The sequence below is a fragment of the Rhinolophus ferrumequinum genome, chromosome 13 (genome assembly GCF_004115265.2).
Source record: "Rhinolophus ferrumequinum isolate MPI-CBG mRhiFer1 chromosome 13, mRhiFer1_v1.p, whole genome shotgun sequence".
Lineage (NCBI taxonomy): Eukaryota > Metazoa > Chordata > Mammalia > Chiroptera > Rhinolophidae > Rhinolophus > Rhinolophus ferrumequinum.
In genome coordinates, this window is record NC_046296.1 from 5,039,983 (window position 1) to 5,052,954 (window position 12,972).

Genomic DNA, 12,972 nt, shown 5'->3' on the forward strand with positions numbered 1-12,972 from the left:
GCCTTTTCCAGAATGTCATATCATTGAAATCATACAGTATGTAGCCTTTTGAGACTGGCTCTTTCCCTTAGCAGTGTGCATTTAAGGTTCACCCTTGTCTTTTCATACTTTGATAGCTCATTTCTTGTGTAATAGTCTATCATAGGTATGTACCACAGTATGTTTAATCTATGCACCTATTAAAAGACATCTTGTTGCTTCCAGTTTTTGGCAATTATGAATAAAGCTGCTATAAACTTTCATATGCAGGCTTTTGTGTGGCCATAAGTTTTCAGTTCAGTAAATACCTTGGAGCACAATTGCTGAATCATATACAGTCAAAGTATATTTAGCTTTATAAGAAACTGCCAAACTCTCTTCCAAGGTGGCTGTGCCATTTTGCATTTCCACCAGCAATAAATGAGAGTTTCTGTTGCTCCACATCTTTGTCAGCATTTGGTTTTGTCAGATTTTTGTATTTTAGCCATCATAATAGGTGTATTGTGATGGTGCATTGTTTTAATTTGTAATTATCTAGTGGCAAATGATGTAGAACATCTTTTCATATGTTTACCATCTACCATCTGTATCTTCTTTGGTGAGGTGTCTACTTAGATATTTTGGACATTTTTCAATTGTTTGTTTTACTTACTGTTGTGTTTTAAGAATCTCGTGTATGTTTTGGATAAATGTTCTTAACAGATACGTGTTTTGCAAAAATATTCTACCGGTCTGTGCCTTGTCTTTTCACTCTTTTAACAGTGTGTTTTGCAGCGCAGAAATTTTAAATTTTCTTTCATGGATTGTGTTTTTGGTGTTGTATTTAAAAACTCATCACGAAATTCTAGGGCACATATTTTTCTCCTCTCTTTTGTTCTAGAAATTGATAGTTTTGCATTTTGTACTTAAGGTCAATGGTCTATGTTGAGTTAATTTTTCTGAAAGACATAAAGTCTCTGTTTAGGCTTGCTTAATTTGCATATGGATATTCTAGAATTGTTCCAGCACCATTTATTGGAAGACTGGCCTTTCTCTATTGTCTTTGCTCCTTTGTCAAAGATCAGTTGCTTGTATTTGTGTGGGCCTATATCTGGGCTCGCCATTCTGTTCCATTGATCTATTTTGTTTAGTCTTTTGCCAAACCATGCTGTCTTGATTGTTGTTACTTTACTGGGTAGTATGAATCCTCCAACTTTGTCTTCTCAATATTATATTGGCTATTCTGGGTCTTCTTCCTTTCCATGTAAACTAGAATCAGTTCATCAATAGTTATAAAATAGCTTTCTGGGACTTTAATTGGGTTTGCATTGAATCTTTAGCTCAAGTTGGGAAGAATCAACATCTTACCAATGTTGAGTATTTCGATCTATAAATGTGGACTATATCTCCATTTATTTAGATCTTTGATTTCTTTCATCAGTGCTTTGCAGTTCTCTACACGTTAATTTTGGAACATTCTAGGCCATTATTACTTCAAATATTTCTTATGCTCTTGTTTTCTTCTTTTTTCTCCTTCTGGTATTTCAGTTATACCCACAGTTCTTAGCTGTTTTGTTCCATTTTTTTTCTTTCATTCTTTTTTTCAGTTTGGGAAGTTATTATTGACCTATCTTCAAGCTCAGTGATTTATCCTTGACTGTGCCCAGTCTACTGATGAGCCCATCAAGGCCATTCTTCATTTTTGTCACAGTATTTTGTTTTCTAGCATTTCCTTTTGATGAGCATACCTTATTTGTGACTCTATGAATTTGCCTTTCTTTTCAGATTTTGGGGTGGCAATTGGACTAGCAAATCAGTATCCTGATGTTTCCACAAAAAGTCTTTGATTTTTCAGTTTAATCATCTTTTCCTTGTTTTAACAATGGGAATGACGTCTTCTAAGTTCTTTACATGTCAGGGCTAAAACCAGAAGTTTCACAATTTATTTTTAGATATATATTCTACAACCTTGCTGAATTTACCTTTTAGTTCTAGTAGTCTTTTTATAGATTCCATTTAGTTTTCTGAATCAACAACTAGGTCATCTGCAAATAGTGACAATTTTACTTTTTCAGTTTGCATGGTTTTTATTCTTTTTCTTGCCTAATTGCACTGTCTAGAAGATCAAACACAATGTTGAATAGAAATGGTGAAGTGCACATCCTTGTCTTTTTTCCACATCTAAGGGGGGAGCATTCAGATTTTAAACAGAGATGTTACTGTACATCTTTCATAGATGTCTTATATCAGGTTGAAGAAGTTTCCTTCTATTCCTAGATTACTAGGTGGTTTTTTGTTTTTTTTCCCCCAGGAATGGATGTACTTTATCAAATCAGTTAGGGTATATTATACTTTTTGTAGATTTTTGGTCTCTGTTAACTACTTCTTTAAGGTATTTACCTCTATTTTTATCATTAAGATTGACCAATAATTTGCCCATGTTGGGGCTTTTTAAAGTCATATTTTGGTATCAAGATATTATAAACCTAATAATAATCTTGCCAATTCATTCTGTCTTCTTTCAATACCTAGAAGAATTCGCATAATATTGGAGTTTTAGTATTTACCAGTGAAGCCGTTTGGGTGTCAACATTTTTTTTTTTTAGGGAAAATTTTATTTTATTCATTTAATGGTAAAGGAACAATTAGAAGTTTCTTCTTATGCCGGTTAGTATCTATTTTTTGAGGCATTTGTGCATTTTCTGAATATTTCAAAACATTTTTAGAATAATGTTGTTTATAATACCTTTCAACATTTTAATGTTCACAGAATCTGTAGTGATTTCCTCTTTTTTTAGTTTGTTGTTTTTAATAGTCTTTTCAAAGGACCATGATTTTGCTTTGGTGATCCTCCCTATTGTTTGTTTTATTATTTCATTAACTTTTGTTCTTCATTATTTCCTTCTATTTTCTTTCTTTTTTTTAAATTAAAGTTTATTGTGGTGACAATTATTAATAAAGTTACATAGGTTTTAGGTGTACAATTCTGTAATACGTCATCTGTATATCACATTGTGTGTTCACCACCCAGAGTCAGTTCTCCTTCCATCACCATATATTTGATCCCTTTTACCCTCATCTACCTTCCTCCTCCTTCCTTACCCTCTGGTAACGACTATCTTCTATTTTCTTTAGATTTATTTTCTAATTTTTTCTAATTTCTTCAGATGAATGCTTACATTATTACTTTTTGGACTTTTTTTTTCCCTTATATTAACATTTAAGGCCATAAATTTTCTTCTAAATACTTATTTGAATGTACCTACAAGTTTTATGTACTTCTTTCTAATGTCATTATGACTTCTTAATTTGATCCATTGTGATTTTAAATATCCAAAACCAATTTTTATTTATCTGCTTGTGATTGCTTTCTTGCTTAATTATAATTGCATTGTTTCTCAGAACATACTGTTAGGTTTCAGATTTCTGAAACTTGTTGTCCTCTACTTTTATGGTCAATTTTAGTAATGATCTGTGTATATTTGAGAAATTACAAATTCTGAAATAGTTGGGTACAGTGGTTTATATCTGTCCCTTAGTTCGGATTTGTAATCTTGTTATTCAAATATCCTATATTTGTACTAAATTTTTTGTCTCAGTTTCAGGAATTTCATGAAAAGAGTTGTCTAAGCTTCTGGTCTCACTTTTTGTTCTCTCGTGAACCTACTGTAATCTGCCTTTCTCCCCTCCCATTCTATCAAACTTTTTTTCAAAGTAATATTTACTTTCACGTTGCTCAATTCAATGGTCAATCCTCAGCCTTCATCTTATTTGACCTAGTAGCAAAATCTGATAAAGTCGATCAGTTGTGCTCTCTCTACTGATTAAAACACTTTCTTCATTTGGCTTCTGACGTACCATGCTCATTTGATTTTTTTCCTTTTTTTTCTCTTTGGCTGTCCTATCTCAGTCTCTTCTGCTACTTCCTTCTTATCCCCATGACCTCCAAATGTTGGAGTGTCCCTGAGTTCAGTCCTTAGACCTCTTCTCTTCTGTATCCACACTTATCCCTCAGTCATCTCATCCAGTCTCAGGTATTACTTTTGACTCTGAAATATGTATCTGTAGCCTGGAATTCTCTTTTGAACTTCAAATTTGAATGTCAAACTACCTCCTTTTCATCTTTATTATGATGTCTAATTGATACCTCAAACTTAACATTTCCAAACCTCAGTTTCTGTTGTCCACTACCCCTTTCCCTCCAACATACACAAATCTGCTCTTGTTTAGTCTTCCCATCTCAGTAAATGGAAACTCCATTCATACAATTCTTAGCCTGAAACCTGGAAGTGATCCATGATTTTTCCTTGTATACACCCATATCCAATCTAGTTGATTCTGTTTTCAAAATGTGTTCAAGGCTGAGAATTTCTCATCACCTCTATTGCAGCCTTGCTTATATTGAAGGCAATTTTTGCTAGGTAAAGAATTCTAAAGGTTAGGAATTATTTTTAACACTTTCATATCCTTCCACTATCTTCTGACTTTCATTATTTCTGCTGAGAAGTCAGGTATAAATTTATTTTTTAAAGATCGATATCTTATTCTTTATAATACAGTAATTTATCATAGGTCTCATATTTACATGTACAAAAGGCAAAGAATTACAAAGAACCTACTCATGGGCTATATAATCCAACTACATTCAATATAGTTAAAATACTATTGTCCCCGTTCTCCATTTTGTCGCTTGATGAAAAAATTATGTTTTATTCCACTTGTACACTCCACTTATTAGAAGTTGAGTCCTGAGCACAGTTTACCACATGTCTAGGTTTCTATATCTCTAAACTAAGTACAGTGTTACAGGCCAAATCAGCCCAAAAGAAATGTATCCATTGTTGTTTGGGTTTCACTGCTGATGAACAAAATTCCCAGGGTTTCAAAACCAGTACTCATTATTTGTGTTCCGTACTGCTGAAATGAACTTTTCTTCCTAAACAAGTCTATTTTAGTAGCAGAAGTTTTTTTCTGTTTGGGTTTCCATGTCAGATAAATCAACACCTGTAAAAAACTGGAGTGTTTTCAAAATACTTCCTAGAAGCAAATTAAAAAAAAAAAATGTCTGTGTGCTGTGCCTGCATCTGTGCATCAAACATCTTGAGATCCAAGAAGTTACAATTCCCCATACAGCTGAATGATTGATGGAACTATTATATGTTAATAAAAAGTTAGTTTGGGTCTCTGTGTCCAAAGATTCCAAGATAGGTTTAGTTTGAATTTGAGGAGTTGAGGCTAAGAAGATTTCAATATTAAAACTATTCCAGATGACATGATAAATCTAAAAGAATCGACAAAAATCTGGAGCAATTAAAACAAGGTTGCAGGATATAAGGTTACTATACGAAGTCAGTTGCTTTCCTATACACTAGCAGTGAAGAAGTGGAATTTGAAAGTGAAAACACAGCACCATTTATATTAGCAACCCCCAAAAGAGATACTTAAGTATAAGTCTAACAAACTATGTATAAGATCTATGTGAAGAACACTACAAAACTCCGGTGAATGAAATCAAAAAAGAACTAAGTAAATTAAAAGGTAGTCCATGTTTATGGATTGTCAAGATGTCAGTTATTCCCAACTTGATGTATACTCGTAGATCCAATACAATGCTAATCAAAATCCCAGCAAGTTATTTTGTGGATATCAACAAATAGATTAAACTTTATATGGAGAGGTAAAAGAATCACCACACAATATTGAAGAAAAACAAAATTGGAGGACTGATACTACCTGTCTTCAAGGTTTCTGTAAAGTGGCAATAATCAAGACAATATGACATTGGCAAAAGAATAGACACATAGCTCAAAGGAACAGAATAGAGTGCCAAGAAATAAACCCAAATAAATATAGCCAACTGATCTTTAACAAATAAGCAAAGGCAATGCAATGGAGCAATGATAGTCTTTTCAATAAATGGTGGTGGAACAACTAGACATTCACATGCAAAAATAATAAATCTGAGACACAGTCATCACACCCTTCAAATTAACTCAAAATGGATCACAGACCTAAATGTGAAACGCAAAATTATAAAACCTCTAGAAGATAACAGGAGAAAACCTAGATGACCTTGGGTATGGTGGTGACTCTTTAGATACAACATCAAAGGCACAATCCATGAAAGAAAGAATTTATAAACTGGACTTTGTTAAAATTCATGACTTCTGCTCTGCAAATGACAATATCAAGAAAATGAAAAGACAATTCACAGACTGGAAGAAAAACACATCTGCTAAAGGACTGTTATCCAAAATACACAAAGAACTCTTTAAAAACTCAACAGTAAGAAAACAACCCAATTAAAAATGGGCCAAAGACATTAACGACCACCTCACTAAAGAAGGTATTCAGATGGCAAAGAAGCACATGAAAATACGCTCCACATCATATGTCATTGGGGAAATGCAAATTAAAACAACGAGATACTATTACATACCTGTTAGAATGGCCAAAATCTGGAAGACCGACAGCAAATGCTGGTGAGGATGTGGCTCAACAGGAACTCTTATTCGTGGCTGGTGGGAATTCAAAGTGCTACAGCCACCTTGTAAGATGGTTTGGTAGTTTCTCAGAAAATTAAACATTCTCTTACCATACGATCCCGCAATTGGGCTCTTTGGTATTTACCCAAAGGAGTTGCAAACTTATGTCCACAGAAAAGGCTACACATGATGTTTATTTTATAGCAGCTTTACGTATAATTGCCCAAATTTGGAAGCAACCAAAATCGATTCTAGGACTCTGGACTCGACCAGATGGCAATTGTGTGCCAGATCCCATGTTAGTGTCTGGCTGAGGACCTTCATGGTGTGATTTCTGGCCAGGCAAATGACCTGACAAAACGTTTTCCAAAACTACTTTATCATTTGGTTCTGATTATGTCATGTTTTGTAAAGGAAACATTCTATTCTGTGCACTGAAGTTTATAATAGGTGCAGATTTCTCATCTTGAATTTCAAGTCTTAGGGTCATTCTGAGGTTGTAACAAAGCATGCATTTCAGTCTCTGCTAATAAATGGTTGCTTGTAATATTGTTAAAATGCTGTATTGTGAATGTAATCTGTAAAACACCATCACCATACATTATAGCTTGGTTTATCAGTGCTGCCATGTAGAATTTTGTGTTTCATTGGTTTGAGTTTCTCTGGAGATGCTAACTAACTGTAAACGACTATCTGTAAAAGCATTAATTTGGGGTGTCTTTTAATGAGGCTCCTGGGGAACTGGGCAAAAAAGGTATACATCTGAGCAGTAATGAAAAGTGTAACTTGAGAACCAAATGGCAATTTGATTTGAGAATATGACCATACACAGGAATCAGGAAACCCTATGGTGCAGAAGCTGTAAAGTTTTGTGAGGTGTAAGACATATCTGTACAAGGAATGAAGAGACATTATTCTTTTGTCTGTTTCCCTAGTTCTTGTAAAATATTAGATGGACCTTTTTACCCTTTGTGCCCTTGTATATCTGTACTAATTGGCTCAACAGCATTAGAATTTTCAATTTTTTTAAAGAGGCTAGTTCCCCTTAAAAGAGAAAGCGTCTTAACCTACCCAAGGATCACAGTTGCTATTGACAAAGGAATTAAATGAACATGGCAGAACCCTGTTTTTTAATGCCTCCTACTAAGGCTGCACAGATGAGTTGCTTGTAAGCTCCCAAATGGGCATTTGAAAACACCCTGTGAGATAGTTTAAAGGCCCTTTGGTGAAAGCAACTTCGAAATATGTCTTGAGGGAATTGTAGAAGTCTATTTGCTGACAGGGGAGTTACTAGAGTCTGCTTCCGCTTTATTTCTAGCATTCCTATTTCTTGCATATGTGTTTTAGGTGTGGGTTTTATTGGTCAGTGATTTAAAGGTGTGATTTGAAAGCTTCTGCTCATGCGTGTCATTTTTCATTTTCCTTTTTCTTACTAGGGGGATCCGTGTGTTGTGCAGGGGGTCTTTGTGGCTCTTTTGGGAAATACATGGCTGCAATGCAGTTTAGCAACATAAGGCCAGCCACCATGTACCCTGGAAGGCTCTGCCTCAATCCTCTGCTGACTTTTCAGGACTCATTCATTATCATTTGTATTGATACACTTATTACATTTATGCTTCTTATTTTAGCACGCATTTTTTAAAGTGTTGTTTTACAAGAAAAAAATAGTCTGTCAGGGCATTTGAAGGGATTCTTCAGTTGGACTACAGTAGAATTTCACTACATTTTCAAATCTTACTGTTGATTTACTATGCCATCCTGCAGGCGGTGATTTTTTTCTCCCAGATGTATGCTGAATGAGGGTTATTAGGAAGGATTTTGTAACAGTCAGGGATGCTGCACAGAAGGTTGGTCTCCATTGTCCAGGGGAGCTCTCCCCCAAAAGCTAGATAAGCTTCGGTGGTAGCACCACTGTAATTCCTTGCTGCCTTGCTTCCGTGACCCAGGGACACAGTGATGGCTCTCCTTATAGCTTCCTGGTCAGCCGGAGTGCTGCATACTTAGCTTTCTATTATAGCCCTGGAAAATGGGTATTTTAAAAAAATTTTCCAGTATTTCACTCTCCCCATTTTTATACCTATTATTTGAAGTATGTACAATCTAGGTATTAACATTCTACCTCTACACATCATACTTTTTACAGCTTTATTAAGGTAAAATTGACATACAATATGTGTATGTACATATGTAATTGACCTACATATATGTACACCCATTAAATTATCCCTATAAGCAATATAATGAATATATATGTTATCCCACTCTGAAATCCTTCCCTCATGCTGCCTCCTGCCTGCTACCCATCCTTAGGCAACCATGGATCTGCTTTCTGTCATTTTCAATTAGTTCAGGTTTTCTAGAATTTTATCTAGTTGCAATCATATGCCATGTACTCTTCTGTTGAGCTACTTTCACTGAGCATAATTACCTTGGCATTGATGCATGTTGTTTTGTGTGTCAGTAGTTATTGCTGAGTAGTATTGCATTACACTGATATAACAAATGGACATTTGGTTTGTTCCCAGTTTTTGGCCATAACAAATAGAGCTGCAAATACAAGTCTCTGTGTGTATGTGTGTGTGTGTGTGTGCGCACTTTGATTTCTTTTGCGTAAATACCTAGGATTAGAATGGCTGATTCATGTGGTGGATACATGTTTAACTTTTGAAGAAACTGTCAAACTGTTTTCCAGAATGGTTGTACCATTTTACATTCCCACCAGCAGTGCATGTGAGTTCCAGTTGCTTTATAGTCTTGTCAACACTTGGTATTGTCTGTCTAGTAGATATGTAATATCTTATTATGGTTTTAATTTGCTTTTTCCTAATGATTAGTAATGTTGATCATCTGGTCATTTACTTATTTGTCATTTAGTGAAGTGTCAGTTCAAAATTGTCCATTTTTTGTTGGGTTGTTTATCTATTGTCATTAATTTATAAAAGTCCTTTTTATGGTCTAACTACAAATTATTTCTCAGATATGTTTTGCAAATATCTTCTAATGTATGGCTTGACTTTTTATTTTATATTTTGTTAGTAGAATCTTTTGGCAAGCAAAGACTTTAAATTTTGATGAAGTGTGAATTATTGAAATTATTTTTCATTTATATCATGCTTTTTGTGTTTTATTTAAAAAATCTATGCCAAACCTAAGGCCTTTAGATCTGTTTGCTGTTTTCTACTAGCTTATAAAACTAATTACAGTTTTATAATTTCAGCTTACGTTTAAGTTTATGATCCTTTTTGAATTAATTTTTGTGTAAGGTGTCAGATAAAAGAGATTGTGTGTGTGTGTGTGTGTGTGTGTATGGGTATCCATTGATTCTTATTTGTTAAGATTATCCACTTATCCATTGAGTTGCCTTGTTATTTTAGTGAAAAAGCAATTGACCATATATGTGTGAGTCTATTTCTGGACTCTATTCTGTTCCGTTGACCTATTTTCCCATCTTTATGCTAGTATCCCTCTGTCTTGATAATTGAAGTTTCATAATAAGTCTTGAAATCAAGTACTCTGAGTCCTTCAACTTTGTTTCTTTTCAAAGTTGTTTTGGTTGTCGTAGGTCCTTCACATTTCCATATACATTTTAGAATTATCTTGTCAGTGTCTATAAAATGTTTATTAGGGTTTTGATTAGAATTATTTTGAATCTATAGGTTAATTTTGGAAGAATTGACTATGAACAATATTGAGCCTTTTGATCCATAGACACAGATTATCTCTACATTTATTTAGATCTTTTTACATTTCTCTTAGCAGTATTTTATAATTTACCAGTGTATAAATCTTGCACACCCTTTGTCACATTTATACGTATTTCATACTTAAGTATTTCATATATATGTATTTTTCCTCTTCTTCTGCCTCCCCCCACCCCATTCCCTTTCAAGCTGTTGTTTCTCAGTCTAATTGTGTAGGACACAGCTCCCTGGCCCAGGTTGGGATTATGAGCCTTGCGCTCCCCCCTTGCACTCCGCCCCCTACTGAGGCAGTTGGTGGCCGCTCACAGCAGCTCATGGCAGCTCTCTCCTACGGCTGGCTGCCACTCACGCCGTCCACCGCCCACTCCTGGCAGCACACAGCAGCCTGGGGAAGCTCACGCCAACCTCCGGCTGCTCACACCGAACTCCGGCTGTTCACAGCAGCCCAGCTCCAGGGAGAGCCGTTGTTCTTAGCTGTAGAGGGTGCAGCTCACTAGCCCATGTAGGAATCAAACTAACGACCTCGGCATTAGAAGTACAGTGCTCCAACCACCTGAGTCACTGGGCCAGCCCTTAATGTGCTTTTAAAATTTGAATTGTGAACTGATTTTTAGCAGGACTTTACCTGAGGCTTAGTTCTGTGCCTCGGTTGAGGGCATGTCCCTCCAGAGAAGTTCCGTGTTTATTTCTGCCAAGTGTTCCAGATTATATGACCATCCACACCTTGAAGGCTACCATTCTGTAGAACCAGATTGTATTTTGATTTCTTATCTTGAGATTAAGGAATCCCAAGGAAGACTTTTAGTTGTGATTATCCTGAGCCTAGGAATGGTTGACAAACTGATTTTATCTAGTCTAACCTTTACACTGAGGCTTTATGTGGAGAGTATTAGTTCTAATACTTGTGTTACAGACATCTCTATGGCCTTAACTTCGAAGTTAAAACACAAGACCCTAGACTACTGTGACAGGCAAACCCCAACCATATCTAACATAACATCGGTTCATAGTCTCATTGCTCTAATTTGACTCCCTTTCAAATTCTAATAAATTTTGCTGTACATTTAAAAGGATGTTTCTTATATTTTATTCAGTATGTCTTAAGTGTACTGTGGTGAGAGGACTTTTAGATTGTCCAGTTTCTACATTGTCGGAAATCATAGCCTGTTTACTTGTTTACTGATTGATTCCATGAGTGTAGGGCCAATGCCTGCCCTGTTCACCATAGCTTACTCATCGCCTAGTGCCTGCCTGGTCCATACTAACCACTTAATAAATGTTTGTGGAATGAATGAAATTCTGTTCATTACAGATTTATTTATAACAGTGAAAAACTGAAATGAACCTAAATGTCTAATAATAGGGGAATATTTAAGTAAATGATTATATTTACTTAAAAGTAAATGTTTATATGATATTTTTCAGCCAGAAAAATGAAGATTTGGAAGGCTGTATTATATGACTGAAAAACATTAAAGATTAAATGTAGGTTGCAAAACATCAGGATTCAATTTTAAATTTATAGTTTGTTAGTTTTAAAATATGCATAGCAAAAAATTACTGAATAGTGAACACCAAAATGCTAATCGTAGCTGACATTACAGTGGTGGATTGAGGATCCCTTTTTACTCTTTATTCTCTGAACTTCCTATAATGTGCTTTTATAATGAAAATACTAAAAAGATAAAAATGTATATTAGTGTCCTTGATAGTTTTTATTTTAAATATACTAAAAAGTTGATAAAACTTAAAAAGTTCAGAATTAGTTTCATTATTAAAATGTTTACAGACTTTTATATGAAAACACAGAAAAAGATCTTTCTGATACTCAACGACACCTGGCTAAGAAAAAGTATGAGCTACAGCTTACTCAGGAGAAAATTATGTGCTTGGATGAAAAAATTGGTGAGTTTTTTTTCTTCTTGCTCTTTTTCTTTAAGTCTGGTAGAAAAATGTTTTCTTCTCTTCAGTTATAACATAGATAAACATTGAAACAGACCCTTAAATTAAAAGTTTATGCATCAAAAATCATGGAAAATGCATTTTTCTTTAATAGTAATTTTTTAAACTTAGATTTAGGACCATAAATACTTAGACATGGCTTCATATTTTTCAGTGAAGAAATAGCTAAACAAAGCAGCCACACTTTGTAAATATATGATGATCACTTTTAAATTTACAAGTTTTTGTATTATATTGTGGTTTGTTCATAGCTCTTGTAATGAAACATATTACTTTTGGTGGAAAGGGTACATATATTTGGCTATATCTATGGTATTAGTTGTGGTTATAGCAAAAATTATTTTTATAAAATGTCTTGTTTATGACCAGTGATCTCTATGAAAATATGGTCATAACTTAATCTGCTTATACAGTAAAGTAAAATTTTGGTCAGGACTATAAAAGCCCATTTTAAACTGAAGGAATATTTTTAGTGTTTGCTATTATGAAGTTCAAAACTGGTATAAATAATTAAATGGGTAGAGATGCTTTGTATTTAGATAGGAAATATTAAAAGAGAAATATAAAAGGAAATATTGAAGAACAAATTTTTGGATATTTTAATTCCAAGTACAAATGTAAGGTAAGCAGTTAAATAAATACGTTTTTATCTCAGAAGAGAAACTAAGTTAAAGTATACATTTGGGACACATCACCATATAAATGGTATTTTAAAATCATGAAATCACGTAGTGAAAAATATAGAGAATGAGGAAAAGAGGACCCAGGACTGAGTAAGAAGAAGCCATAGACCTAGGAAGAAAACCCAGAAGTGAGTGTTATTTTGGGAGGCAAGAGAGTAGAACGTTCTAAAAAGGAAGGCATCA

General features: G+C 34.5%; 1 protein-coding gene across 9 annotated transcripts in view; it reads left to right on the top strand.

The window, feature by feature from the left end:
• TSGA10 (testis specific 10) overlaps positions 1–12,972 on the top strand; it is a 109,870-nt gene that overhangs the window by 49,682 nt on the left and 47,216 nt on the right. For all 9 annotated transcript variants that reach the window (XM_033125405.1, XM_033125407.1, XM_033125409.1 and 6 more), the window contains one exon: positions 11,934–12,049. In XM_033125405.1, the coding sequence (XP_032981296.1) occupies positions 11,934–12,049 (116 nt within the window). The remainder of the gene's footprint in view (positions 1–11,933; positions 12,050–12,972) is intronic.